This window comes from Rousettus aegyptiacus, unplaced genomic scaffold (genome assembly GCF_014176215.1).
Source record: "Rousettus aegyptiacus isolate mRouAeg1 unplaced genomic scaffold, mRouAeg1.p scaffold_m13_p_4, whole genome shotgun sequence".
NCBI classification, from domain to species: Eukaryota; Metazoa; Chordata; class Mammalia; order Chiroptera; family Pteropodidae; genus Rousettus; species Rousettus aegyptiacus.
This window is the reverse complement of record NW_023416307.1, coordinates 46,250,716-46,265,925: the sequence shown is the minus strand read 5'-3', so window position 1 is coordinate 46,265,925 and position 15,210 is coordinate 46,250,716. Positions and strand designations below refer to the sequence as shown.

The 15,210-nt window shown below is 34.2% G+C and overlaps 1 protein-coding gene across 1 annotated transcript in view; it reads right to left on the bottom strand.

Annotated features, from left to right (window-relative positions):
* Window positions 1-623: 623 nt before the first annotated feature.
* Window positions 624-15,210, bottom strand: part of CCDC50 (coiled-coil domain containing 50) — a 66,062-nt gene continuing 51,475 nt past the window's right edge. Inside the window, 5 exon segments of the mRNA XM_016136337.2 lie at window positions 624-6,751; window positions 9,924-10,030; window positions 13,231-13,310; window positions 14,657-14,761; window positions 14,870-14,914. Of these exon segments, the coding sequence (XP_015991823.2) occupies window positions 6,732-6,751; window positions 9,924-10,030; window positions 13,231-13,310; window positions 14,657-14,761; window positions 14,870-14,914 (357 nt within the window). The 3' untranslated portion in view covers window positions 624-6,731.

Below are 15,210 nucleotides of genomic sequence, written 5' to 3'. Positions count from 1 at the left end.
ATATATAATAGAGATAATTTAGATGTCTGTAATATTGGCCAGAGAAGAAAGTGAGGCCTAGAGAATCCAATTCAGGGAAACTGAAGTGACTTCTTTAAAAATCAGTTTAATAGACACTGAAAATAGTATCTTATTTTTTAGTAACTTGCTAAATTTCTGCACAATCAGTTTCCACATCATGGTTATTCTACCAAATTAAATAAGAGACAAAGAAACAAGCCTTATAAAAGTAAAATGTTAAATGGCAGTTATAAATATCCATTTTCAAAATCAATGGAATGTCGCATGTAAGTACAGAATGAGTTCTTGCACTCGTGGGGTCTTCAGTCATTTGGATTACCATATGAACATGCACATATTTTTTTGTCCCCAAATACAGAAGCAAGCCACTACCACACAAAGCCACTTATATAACCAATTTTAGACTTGGGTATATTTGTCGAGAACTGCAATGCACTAGGTAGGCATCAGTATCGTGTTACATGTGGTTACAAAAAGTGAATGGAACTCGAATAGGAAAAAAATTTACTGTAATTAAGCAAAGATATATTAGGTTTACTTTGTAAAGAAGAAACAATATTCCCAGAACATCCCAAGTCCTTGAACACAGTAAAGGACACGAGTCGGAGACCAATGACTTAACAGATGACTTTATTAAGAGGACAAGATTGGTGTTTGTTTCAAAACATCCAGGAAAACAAGCACAGACTTATACAATACTTTGGTTTAAAAATTATTCATAATATCAATGTTAATCCTGATGTTTAAAGAATCAAATGGGACATAGGTGTGAAAAACCATAAAAACACAAGCTTGCATAGATGAATTAATGTAAGTGTTTAAGTGGCATTTAAGGGAGGTTTGAATACTGGAGAGTCCAAATGACATTACCACCTCAACCTCCCAAGACACATGAAAGTCACCAGCACCGTGTTTCTCATTTTCCTCCATTGGACCATGAGCAGGAACAATTTGTCCTGTATGAGGGTGAACTGAAATAGGCTGTTTCCATCAGCCTAGTCCAGATGGGTTGTGTACATACTCACCAATATCCAACACCAGTCACCTTTAAGGCATCCACAAAATGTCCCTCACAGTTTCACTTAATCTCTAGATAGGCATGTGGTTTGAGGTGGCCTCTGTTTTGTCCTCAGACAGGCAACTGTATTCCATTAAGGTTCTACTTAGTTCCATAAAGTAACTATTTCAAAGCTGCCTTTTCCTCTGAGGTTTGGCTACAAATTAATGAGCTCTTGAGATAATATCTTACTTGTTTTTCAAACATACCCACATTCAAAATGTCACAGGAGTTCTTACCAAAGAATCCGAAACCGCCTGGGTACCATGTAGTATCTCTCTCTCATGAGAATACTTTTCCAAACTATAAGACAAAGGACAGCACCACCTCAAATTTCCTGAGCAACTTGATTTATATGAGCAAACTCTTGTACTTTATAATTAAGCACCTTTTCAAAATATAATATTGTGCTGGGATGGATTTTTAAGGAAAACCTTGCTAGAGAAGTCTCATTTTGGAACATTTTTAGGTTATCTTCCCACTATACCATCTCATTATTTACAATACTTTCTGAAATAAATATTGGGTTGCCTTTAAGAGGCAGGTGAAAAATATAGCTATTTCTGAGAAAGGGCATTTGGCGTTTAGTTAAGTTGGAGTGTATGGGGATTTGGGGGGATTAATTCAATCAGAATTTTTTTTTAAAATTCTGACATCAAAAACTTACTAAATTTAACAGCTAGAAACTATTTTAGCAATTCTGGTCTGAAATTCAGTGCAACAAAAGCATGTCCTAAGTATATGATGTGTAATAGTATATCCTCTCAACTGTCTTCTCTTCACTGTCCTTAATCCTTGCTCTTTTGTGAAGGAAATATCACTCAAACCCTGTCTTTCAGTTCTTGTGTTCTTTGTATAGAAAGTCAGCAATAAATAATGGGGCACTGAGTTATACAATTAATTCCGTTCTTATCTGAAATGCTGAACCCAGTGTAGTGCTCCTTACGCTATGAAGAGTTACTCAAAAACATTTTCTAGTATGCTAAGAATACATAAAAACATATTAAATCTATTAGGAACATATTTCCAGGTAGTTTTCACAAATATATAAGGGAAAGAGAATATTTTTTAGGACCAGATAGTTCCACAAATTAACATGATTACTTAGATAATTCTGTTAGTTTGTGGTGACAAATACAACCTTAAAAAACACTCCAATGTCTTCCCCACTATAGCATTAATTTTCCTGGTTAATTCTCTTAAAAGTAATAAAACAGATACACTCTTCACATCAACAAATTTCCAAATTCAAGTAAATACCTCTTTTTTGTTTGGTTTTCTTTTTTTGTTGTTAACGGTATGCATTTCAATACCCAAGAGTGTTGGTGAGATTCTTATATAACATGTGACTTCACCGTGTAATTGAACCTTTGGAAATATCTTCTACACAGTTGCGATGGGAAAAGACAGTGAATTCTCAATTACTCAGGATGTGATTGTCTGAACAATCTGGCCAGGAAATTCTCCCTTTCCTACCGACTTTTTTTTGTCCTATTGCTGTTTATCCCTAGAGAGGCAACCTGAAATGAAATGATCTACCAGTGTACAGGCCAACCACAGCTCGGTGGGAGGAGGTCCAAAGCTCCAGGTGACAAGGATGTTGAGGGATCACTTGCGAATTTTATAGCTCAGTGGAGAGCTGACAGTCGTTCACATATACGAAGTACAATACACTGACCTTGGATGGAACCAAACTAATTTAAGGCAATACTGCCCCTCACAGGCAATGCTGGCACAAAGTGCAGGTCTCAACAAAAAAGTGACTCTGTAGAAGCGAGATTTTTCCAGATTATCCCTTCCCTTCTTGCGTTCCCTGGAATTAAGTTTCAGCATTCCCACAACAGTTAAAAGGTAGGAGCGACAACAGCCTCAACACCTCCCTTTAATGATAAATGTTATTATCAAGGGTAAAAGATTCTTCCACCAAAAATCTGGACTTGTACCCAAAGCAGCCTTACCAGGACAGTCTCCAGGCTGCTTCTCCTTGCCCGTATTAGCTGTTATGGGTTAAAGAGAAAAGGGATGGTAGCAGGAAGATAAGCAGTTATGGCTTTAGGACTCACAGGCACCACCAGATGTGAGGAGAAAATGGGACCTAACTTTCTAACACTTCCCTATGAACAGTAAGTAATAAATGAAGTACTTTAAAAATCTGTTTTTTCCTTTTTGCTTAAAGAGTAGGTTTTGATTTTTTATGATTGTTTCTGAAGAGCCAATGTTATCAGAATACGGCCCACTACATACAGTAAAATCTACCCGATCAGTGTTCCCTGTCCACATAAACAAACATTCCCTATAAAAACAGTTTTCTCAAAAGCAACCTTTGAATGCAAGTTGTAGTCTGTTCTCAGTCCTTTAAAATCTGAGTACACAGGGTCTTGTTCCTTTCTTAGGCTGATGATCTTACAGTCAATCGCCATAGCTGTCCTTCAAGAAAATCACCACTGAATAAATGCATAATCTTGGTATTCCCCCAGTGACTTTGTTACAAAGGCAATGCTCATTAAAGATCAAGGCCCTAAAATGTTAACCACTTATGTGGTAAACTAAATGCACCATATTACAGCAGATGTTCCAAAGAACAATTTGGCACAAAACAAAATTTAGAGAGTATTGACAGTATTAAAGAAAAATACTTATCAGTTAAAAGTTAATTATTTTTATACCCAAAAGTACTGACATTGAGGGAATTGTAGGACAACATCCGCAATGAATTTATTCATCATCCAGTTCGGCTGCAGGCCACAGTAGAGAAGGGAAAAGTCGGTCCAGTTCATAGTTTCCTTTGTGGGTTTAGTGGAACACAAGGTCCAAGGTCACCCATTTTGGAATGTTGGTCCAAGTGGCCACTGCCATTCTGAAAAGATTTTCCTCTTAGGAGCATCTATCCATATCTTTCTTTTCTAATTTAGATGTATCTCTATGATCAAAAGCCATATAGTCTTTCTTGCAGTTCATTAGTCTGTTGCTGGTTATAGTAAAGTCACTTGAGAAATAGTAATTCGACAGTACACAAAGTCACTTTCTAAAAATCTCAATGTTCTTTTAAAGCATGTGTAGCAACTGTCCAGTCTCCCAAAAAAATAATCATGTCTGACAATGGTTTGATACTACGGTCAAATTTTTTTCAACTCATAACATTTAATCTTACCCTTATCTCACCTTGCTTCCGGACAACAACTTACAAAAGGTTAGGTTTGGGGAGGGGATTTACATGTCCAGTCGCCTTCTAAGAGTCCTTAATATATTGTGCTCATTCTGTAATACTGGTGTTAATGGAGCCGGGACTTCGGAGAACAGAGGTATAGAAAGATTTTCCAAGGCCAAAAATATTAGTTTACATCACAATATTAAAGCATAATACATTGTGTACCTAAAAATTAAAATGTGTCTTCCAGCAGTCGGAACAGGAACAAAATAAATGCTTCCACATTTATATAAAAATGACAAAGTGAAAAGCAGAGAACACAGTGAAGAATGTTTGGCAGTTCCTTAAAATACAGTTAGCTGCTTCTGTAGTCACAAAGATAATTACATTATTTAAATGAAAATAAGAAAATTTAACTGGTTGAATTGGATTTTTGTCTCCTTATTCACAGGGAAAGAAATACTATGATACTCTTTAAAAAGTGTTTGCTATACAAAAAAATTAAATTAAATTAAATATTAAAAAATTCTAATCTGTTAAAAACCTAAAAAAAAAAAAATCAAATTTTCAATACAGATGTTGAATTGGGTATCACAAGGGAAATATCACCTTTGGTCACTCACCAAGACAGTTTAAACATTAATATCCTGGTTAAGTGTTAAGTGGTCTGATATTTTTGAATAAAATATATCCAGTTAGCATTTCATAATAATAAATATAATTGGATGAAGTACATGAGAGGTAAGAGGAATGCAGAATTGTAGAAGTAAAACTAATCATTGCGTGATAGAAAAATAAACATTTATAAAATAAAAAATATGGCAAATGATGTTGCCCATTTGCCTAATTATCAAATAAAAATATTTTTTTTTTTAAATTTTCTTTAAAGTTACCATAAAAACTTCTAAAAACATGAAGCAAAATCACAGGGCAGACAAAAAAATATATAACATTACTATAAGTCAATAAATCCCAAGCTTTGGATATTGAAACCACCCTCTGGAATTGGACTTAAGGCCAGGACTTCCAATTTGTTTGCCCTTGACGAAATGAAGATTTTTCTTCATTCATTTCATCACGGCCATTCAAAGTCCTGTTATCTTCCCTATCCCCATTTCTCCAAAATGATTAACTACCTTAGAGTTCTGTTACTTTAACATTCCTCAAAATTTAACTCTTAGATATGTTTTACCCAAGTTCCTAAAATCCAAAAACTTTATGAAACTAAGTCTCTTTCTCAAAAGGAAATACCAAATCTACTCTCAGAAACTGCCTTAAATAGCTTCCTGACCACTGCCTGACTTTAAAGACTATCTGGAAAGATAAGGCAAACAGAAGACATTTCACAATGGGAAAAGAACAAATTAACAACTTTTTCTCTAGTCACCTACATATTTCTTTCCTAAACAAACAACATAGTAGCATACATCAGATTCAAACAAAGAAAAATTGGAAGTCAAGCTGAAGGGATGTTATTTTTTTATATAGCATGACTGCTTTTTGTGTTAACTAGTACAGGAAAATAAGCATTTCCATAAGGTTAGAAACTCCACAAAGACACTAGGTTTCTTGAAGAGTTGTTCAAAGTTCTTGTATAAAGGATCCAATGATCATGTATCATTAATGAACGTGTAGAACCAAATATTGGGATAAAGAACCACGTTATCAACTTCACGTTGAATGAATCTAATTACTGACAAATAGACTGAATATTTTTGAGAGGTTGCCAATAAATACTGCTATGTTTTAAGCAAGAGAAAAACTTCAAACTATGACCAGAGAGGATTGCATCATCATTTATGTAAACATCTTCCCAATTCCATTTGCATTGGCTATAAGTAAATGTAAAAAAGGAATAGAAAGTTTTTCATTTTTAGTTGACTTTGCACAGACCTGAGTTTAAATACCACAAAATTAAATCTTTGCCAATAAATACTAACAAACGGGCGATGCCCAGTGGCTTCAGAAAGCCTTGCTATTGAAGAAGCAAAGGCAAAGAAAGTGTTAGAGAACGGTGGTGATTTTTTTTCTTTCCTAAAGACTACAAAAGCAAAAGGGCCCTGTCTTTCAATATATTATACACTAATGGACGAAAAAAAGCTATTTCTTATATTCTTTTATTCTGCATTGCATCCAAACATTGTTTTACCTTGATCATTATCTTTGCAAAATTCTAATTGCTAAATAAAGCCTAGTCTCTAGCTACTAATAAGCCATAACTAACAAAAATGGCATTTCACAGGTCTCTTACATACTATATCCCAGGGAGCATATGCAGCATAGAGGTGGTCAATATTCAGAAGCTAGATTTTCTTGTACTGCCCAAGTGATCAGAAATAACCAAAACATTTTAAATGAATTAAAATTATTTATGGTTAGAAAAACACTTGAAGATAAATCCCAGGAATACAAACATAGAAAGAAAAAATAAGTGTGGAATGCCTTCTGTGTCATCCAGTAACACTTGCTACAATGAGTCCGTTTTCAAGGCAGATTCCTAGGTTTTTACTGCTTATAATGGAAACCTGGGGAGGGGAAGGAAAAAGAAGAAACACCATTAAAAAAAATTATTTGAAACTCAGCAATCTATAGATTCAATGTAATCTCTATCAAAACACCAATGGCATTTTTCATAGAACTAGATGAAATAATTCTAAAATTTATATGGAATCACAGAGAAGACCCCAAATAGCCAAAGAAATCTTGAGAAAGAACAGAGTTCTACCTGACAGCCAACTATACCACAAGGCTATAGTAATCAAAACAGCATGGTACAGGCATCAAAACATGCACAGACCAACAGAACAGAATGAAGAGCCCAGAAATAAACCTATGCCTATATGGTCAATTAATCCATGAAAAAGGAGGCAAGAATATACAATGGGATAAATTCTCTTCAATAAATAGTGTTGGAAAAACTAGACAAATACTTGCACAAAAAAATATGAAACTAGTGTACTTTCTTATACCACATACAAGAATATATTGAAAATGGATTAAAGACAAATGTAAGACCCCCAAAACCATAAAACTCCTTGAAAAAGTCATAGGCAGTAAACTCTGACAGTTCTTAAAAATATTTTTTTGGATCTGTACCTTTAGGCAAGAGAAAAAAAAGAAAAAATAAACAAATGGAACTAAGTCAAAGTAAGAAGCTTATGCATAGCAAAGGAAATCATCAACAAAAAGGAAAAGACAGCCTATTGCAACAGACCCCAACCTTTTTGGCACCAAGGACCGGTGCTCCCATGAGAGTCTAATGCCTGATGATCTAACGTGGAGCTGAGGCGGTGATGCCAGAGCTGGGGGAGCAGCTGCAAATACAAATGAAGCTTTGCTTGCTTGCTCGCCCACTGTTCACCTCCTGCTGTGTAGTCTGGTTCCTAACAGGCCACACGGACTGCTACCAGTCAATGCCCCGGGGGTTGGGGACTCCCGACTTACTGAGAGAAGATATTCGACAATGATATATCCAAAAAAATAAGGAACTCATAACTTAAGACTAAAAACACAAGTAATTCAAGTAAAGAATGGGCAGAGGACTTGAATAGATATTTATCCAAAGAGGACATACAGATAGCCAACATGTATGAAAAGATGCTCAATATCACTAATCAACAGGGAAATGCAGATGAAAACCACAATGAGACAGGACCTCATACCTGTCAGAATGACTATCATCAAAAAATCAACAAACAACAAGTGTTGGTGACGATGTGGAGAAAAGGGAACCCTCGTGCACTGCTGATGGGATTGCAAATTAGTGCAGCCATTATGGAAAACAATATAAAGGTTCCTCAAAAAATTAAAAATAGAACCACCATATAACCCAGCAATTCCATTTCTGGCTATTTATCCAAAGAAACACAACACAACTATTCAAAAGGATATATGCACCCCTATGTTCACTGCAGCATTATTTACAATAGCCAAGATAAGGAAGCAACCTAAGTGTCCATCGACAGACGAATAAATAAAAAAGAGATGGCATATATATACAAAGGAATATTAGCCATAAAAAAGAATGAATTCTTGTCATTTGTGACAATATGGATGAACCTACGGGGTATTATGCAAAGTGAAATAAGTCAGAGAAAGACAAATACCATATGATTCCACTCATACGTGGAATCGGAAAAAGAAAATAAATGAACAAATAAAACAGAAACAAACTCATAGATACAGAGAACAGGTGGGAGGAGGGTTGAGGAGATGGGGGAAAAGGAGAAGGAATTAAGAAGTACAAATTAGCAGTTATAAAAAGTCACAGGGATTTAAGTACAGCATAGGGACTATAATCAATAATACTATAAATATAAGGGTTAGGGTTTAAGGTTTAGGGTTAGGGTTAAAGTTAAGAAAAAAAATAATACTATAATAACTGTATGGCGTCAGATGGGTACCAGACTTATTGGAGTGATCACTTCGTTAGATATATGCCTGAAATTAATATAAATACTGTATATCAATGATAATTGAAAAGAATTTTTAAATTTTTGAAACTGTTTATCTTCCTGCTCAGGCAAAATAATTTATCTTTATTTTTATGCATTTCAAATGGTTCATGTTTTCTTTGTTCTTGATTATATTTATATATAAAATCAATGTATTATTTTAACATTATGTATCAAATATATGTCAAAAACAGAAAGACACCCCCTAAAGAGTAATGCAAGCACGCAGCTTGGAAAAAAAATCATGAGTTACTTCCAGTTAAATCAGGCATGGTGAAAAGGCCAGCAAAGGATGGAAATTGTAGTTTATGGGTTGTTTTGATAAAATCTAACTAATCCCAAATTTTAAATGTCTTTTGTCTGATTCCCAACATTGGATGAATGATGTAATGGAAGAGGAAGAGGGAAGGAGAGCTTTTTGAAAACTACAAATGCCTAGTATTTTGTAATGACTGAAGAAAAGAAGAAAGCTTGGGAATGCTATCATTAGATTGACAAAGGATAATAAAAACATCATCTAAGAAATCTTCAAAAACCATAGCAAATTATAAATATCAATAAGACCTAATATTTGTAAAGTCTACTGCAATTTGCTTTCATATATTTTACTCATATAATCCTGACAACGCTATGACTATTAAAATCAAGTCCATTTTCAGATGAGGGAATTAATATAAGAAACTACTTTTTCATTATCCCATTTTATGAATATAATAAAAAATACACATAAGTGAATGCATATGCTTTGAAGAGCAACACCACCACTCATTTTAGAGATCTGGTTCAACTTAGATCTCATATTCTTTCCTAATTTTCCTTGCTCCATTTTTTTTTTTTTTTTTTTTTTTGCATAAGAGTTTTGAGTGCTGTGTGTATTTTTGTATGTATTTAAAATCTAATGAATAGAGTTTGGGTCAGATGGAAAACAAGAGCTGTAATAGAAAAATCCCAGTAATTCTAAATGGTAATCACAGTCCTCCTTTAAGAATCTGATGAAAGCAATGAACAACTTCTTTGTAGAAAAAGAAAATACAAAGAAAAACTTAAGGTGTTTTGCTTTGGTTTTTTTTTTCCCATTTTTATTTATTTATTTTTTAATAAATGAAGAATACTGTAATGTTCTGTTGAGAGGAAGGATAACTTATTTTTCCATTTTAGTGATCGATAAGACAATATTTGATTGTTCCACCATAGTATGAGTATTTAAAAAGATCCTCAACTTTACCATACACATTTTTCTTACCTTTATAAGAGGACTCTGATTTGGGGAAATGACGTGTGGAATTATGCTGATTTGTAAAATGAGTGTAATCCAAATCCTCAGCATCTGTCATGGTAGGTGGTGGCGGCCTGAAAGGAAGTCTGAATTTAGAGATATTCTAAAGTAGTGGTGACTACAATTCCACTGTTTGTTGGATAACATGGTAGAAACATTTTTTTTTCTTTTTTTTCTTTTTTTTTTTTTTTACAAATGTAAAGTCAGAACATTTTAGAATTCTCATTTTACTTACTGGCTAGCTGCGGGACCTCAGATAAATTATTTTATCTTACTGTTCCTTAGTTTCAAAACACATAATTCAATGAAAACACATATTCTTGAAAACCTAATGTGTGTAAGGCACTGTGCTTAAGGCTAGAGAAATAAAGATTGATGAGATGTGACCACTATCATTAATGTGAAATTTACTTTATTTTGGTAGGTTTATATAAAGAAAAGAAAAGAAGGAAAGGGTAAAAAAGAAGAAATAAAGAAAGTTAAGGAATGAAGGAGAAAAAAGGGGTGAGAGAGTGGCAGGTAAGGAGGGAGGATATCGAGGGAAGAGAAGAGGGGAGAGAGAGGGAGGAAGGGATATTTGTTAACATAAAATTTACAGCAAAGGTCCTTAATCCTCTAGGTGGCAAAGTAGAGCTTAGAGAAGGGAAAGGGCAGTAATAAATTTGCAACTTTTCATGTCAAAAGAAAATAGTGTTTTTATGACTCTAAACTTATTATTTTAATCATGTGACATAGATTTTGCCAACATTTGGCTTTAATAAAGATCAAGGAAAAAACCTCTCACTTTTTGTTTCCCAAAGCTGTACTCAAATGATGGATTAAAGCCTTGAACCACAGGAGGTTAAGAGCTGTCAATATATAACCATTTTGTAGGATGTTTTGTGTAATTATATATACAATGTGAAAGGGGTAAGTATTATGAAGTCTAGAAAGTTACAGTTAGTTTGGCAGAGTAAGTTCCGTCATATAAAAATAAAAGCAAGTGTTTTCACATTTCTCATCCTGTCCCCAAGAAGTCGGTAGGTCTCTCTCTCCCTGGGTATTCAGCCTTTGGAATAGGTCAGCATAAGATGTATAAAGTGGGGACTATGCTATGGGTTCTACATAGATGACTTCGATTAACCTTCAGGGAAAGTCCGCAAAGTAGCTATATCATACACATATTTTAGAGTTAGCTTAGGTAAGATAAGGTCAATAATGTCCAATATCACACATTTGTTAAGTGGCAGAGCCAGGGCACAAACTCAAGTGGATTTCAAAACCAGTACTCTTAACTACTATACCATACTCTGTTACAAAGGAATGTATTTTTATCAGCAGTAACATCTTCATTCAAGGCTATATATAAGAGAAAAATGAAAATAAAATACCAAGCAGTATTACCAGTATAATATCCTAAAGCTAAAAGAATTTAGAACTTGCATTAAAACATTCCAATTACGAAGAGGTAGAATTAATTTAGACCTCCAGTGGTTCTCTATTTCCTTAGAGAGTAGAAAGCTTTTAATAGACAAAGAAATTGTTTTTTTGCCCATGAATGCTACAAGCTTCAGCTTAGAGTTTGCTTTCACTCTTCTACCATTATTACTACCACTGAAGTAAACATCTTGATCTAGCAAGATTCAAGTTTTTAAATCCTTGAAACCATTTCTTTCAGTACAAATGGCTAGCTAAACTCTTCTATTGTGATTAAATGTGAAAGAGAAAAATACAGACTCTAACCACTAAGCACATATTCTGATATTAGTTGTACGAGATATCTATAAGATAAAAGGCTTTTTTAATTATGAAAATATAAATTTCATAAAATTCTTCATTTTTATTATGTCATATATATAATCTTTCTGTAAATAATATTTAAGACAAATATTACTCTCAGATCAAAAGAGATTCAGTTCTACTAGTCATAGGTCACTTTTTGCTTACTTATAATAGCCATTTTCAATACAGGATCACTTGATTATTCATTCTGCAACATGCCAAATATTTTTAAGAGTACCTATTACATTCCAGAAACTTATTTTCAATTTTAATAAACTCTTTTAAATAGCCATTCCAGATTGTTCTATATTGTCTGCTATCAAAATTATTAGTGTTCTAAAGATCCCATTGACTAGAAGAGGGTAAATAACGCTAAAGATGATTTTCATTCACTTGGCTAAAAAAGCATAATAACCTACAGCTATTTACTCTCTGAGAACAAATTAGTGATTATTTTACTTGAATATTGTAGAGATGTAAATAAAATGAAACGATGTAGTACTAAAATCTGCTTTAAAACCTGGCAAGTGCTTAATTAAAAGCTACGAGAACCAATTTTATACAATTAAACAGACTACACTGCTATTTCCCTAAGAGCTTTACAAACCTGATATAATTTTCTGAAAGATATTTATCTTCTGAAAGCCTGTAAGTTTAAAAATAGAATACATCTTTTAACTAAATACATTCCCTTTAAGGAAATAAGTCTAGCAGCTTAAGGGTGGGCAATAAGTGGCAATAACACTGTATGCTTTTCAGTGTGATAAAACTTATGTTTTAAGAATCAATATATTATTAAAAAATGAGGACTAAAATTCAAGGTTTTAATAGATTTTTCAAAATGTCAGATTTAATGTTATCTTTGTCTTTTTAATGTTCTCTCCCCCATTCCAACTTTTTTAAAGCAACGGAAAGCAATACATTAAAATAAATAGACAGATGGATGGACGGACAGATAGATAGATAGATAGATAGATAAAAGGTTGCTTCCCCAGAGCCTTAAAGGTGGACAACTTGAGGTAGAAAGATAGCACCTGCTCCATAACTATAACCCAAGACTGCTTGAGAGAAGTCAGAAAGTACATACACCATACAGTCAGACTGATTAGATCCGGTGGTATTTAGAATAGACTACAATGACTCAAATAAGTATTTGCCTAGGATGCTGAGACTCACAGAAATCAATTTAAACGTGTAAATGTCATGCACACACCAATATGATCATAAAAAATTTTAAACCTGAGATTTTACTTAGGAAAATAGCTAACCTCATCCCTTCTTAGTTGAGGGCATCCTTTCTTCATATACTCCAGCTTCTATGAAATTCCCTATCATTCTGGAATTTAAGACTAGAAACAGTTTGAGAATAACCCTATAAGACTTGATACCACCTCACAATTGCAGATTTCTGGATCTCCTCTGCAAAGAACACACACCTTTCTCAGACAACAACATCTCCTTACTCACCCCAAAGTCAAGTTCCTCACTCTCCTTTGCAGATATGTTAACTTACCGTGCTGGCCTGTCATTCTTAGAACGGTGAGTTTCCTCACTCTCTTTTGACTTTGAGTGTGCTAATTTAGATGTTTTGGGCTATGGATAGGGAAAGAAAAAAAAATACACAGAAAACAGTAAACAAACAGAGTAAAAGATCAGGTTTAGAAAATATCTAAATCATGCCAAACTCTTTTAGTAATTTTAGGTTACTTACATTCAGTTAAAGAACATAAAATATTTTTAAATACAGCCACTCAGAGATAAAAATAAATAAATTATAGTCACAAAGGTATGTTGGAGGCTGTCAGTGCAGCCAGATGAGTGGACTAAACACACACATGCTCCCTTACAGGGGTGTGCCTGGCCAACCATCGTTCATCTAATAGTCAGTCGCATAGCAGTTGACAAGAACTGGTGGACTCCCAGTCTATGGAATCTAGTTTTATGCTCTCAAATTTACTTCTTGGCCCCTGACTTGGTATGATGATTTTTCAAGCCAGAAAACTAAGGGATATTCACTGCAACTTTTGCAGGAGAGAAATTGTACCAGCACCAGTTGAAGAATCTAGAAAGCACTGAAGTCCTGCTACCTGCTGGAAACATGGCCTCTCCTATTTCTTTCCTAGTACAAACGTCCTCCCTTTACTGTATGACTTGTCCCCTCCTCCTCTGTTGTTCTTCCATTACGCTTTCATCAGCTAGCCTGACCTTGTATTTGTTAGCTGTCTACAGTTTGTCTTCCTCTCTACATTACATATTATTATGAGGAAAATATATCTTTGCCTTTCTCTGTAAGTCTAGAAGATCCTTTGCACACAGTAACTAATGAGTCAAGTCTGTTAAATCGAACTTGCAATCACCATATATCTTCTGACGACTATTTTCTCTACTATTTCTAATTAATGAGAGGAAGATAACAGTTCAAGCTCATGCTAGACAGTCCTTGCACTCTGACATAAGCAATGATTGCTGGTGATAAGGTATCTGTCAGTCTGCCATAGATCAAGTTATACCACAGGAAAGAGAAACAGCTGGTTATAGGATTAGGAATGAAGCACAACATAAGCAGATAGGGAAAGTAGAAAGAGGAAGAAAAGGTCACTGGAAATTTGAAAGCATGTGAAAATGCTACATTCTCCTATAAGTATAGTAAAACTAAAATTGCTCATGACCAAAGGCATTTACATCTCAGATGGTCTTAAAAAGTGAATGAAATGAAATTTTTAATCTCTGCAGCAACTTTTTAGTTACTTTCAAGAATTCGATATTATTTTTCATAGTGAAACAACTTTTATTAAGTCAGATTCACATATTCGATAAAGATCATTTGTTTACCCTAAATATATCTGCAGACTTACCCTAAAAGCAGAGTTCCCTTTTCATTTCTAATTTTACTTCTAATTAAAAGACATACAAACAAACAAACAAAAAACGGACTCTACCTTCCAATCATGGTCATGCTTTCTTTTGTCCAATGATGATTTCTCCCGCTCTTTGGCTTTCTTGTAAGCTTTCTTTTCTTCAGCCATTAGAAGTCTCGCAATTTCCTAAACGAAATCCAGTCAAAATCACTGTTTATAGAGTTGCGAGTAGAAAGTAACTGAGATTTCCCAAAGAATACTGGCTAAACAATTCATTAGCGAACATGAACTCACCTCATCCTGGGCTACTTGAGCTGCTCTTACATCCACCTGTGTAGCCTAAGGTTTAAAAACACACAAAAAAGAATAATTAATTGACATCTATGCTGTCCATTTTTAAAAATCTTATATAAAAATAAATGTGTATTTGAAACTAGTTGTGATTAACAGCCCTCAAGTTGGTAATCAGTCAGTATACTTTCACCAGCCAAAGTAGGGTCTATTTTTATCAAATTCCACAACAGATTTTTAATTATTAGAACTCAATAATGAAGAAAGAGGGATGTCAAATTCTGTTGCTAATGCTTACTCAGTAAACGAACACTCTGTTCCTATTGTTTTGATTTTTCCACTAA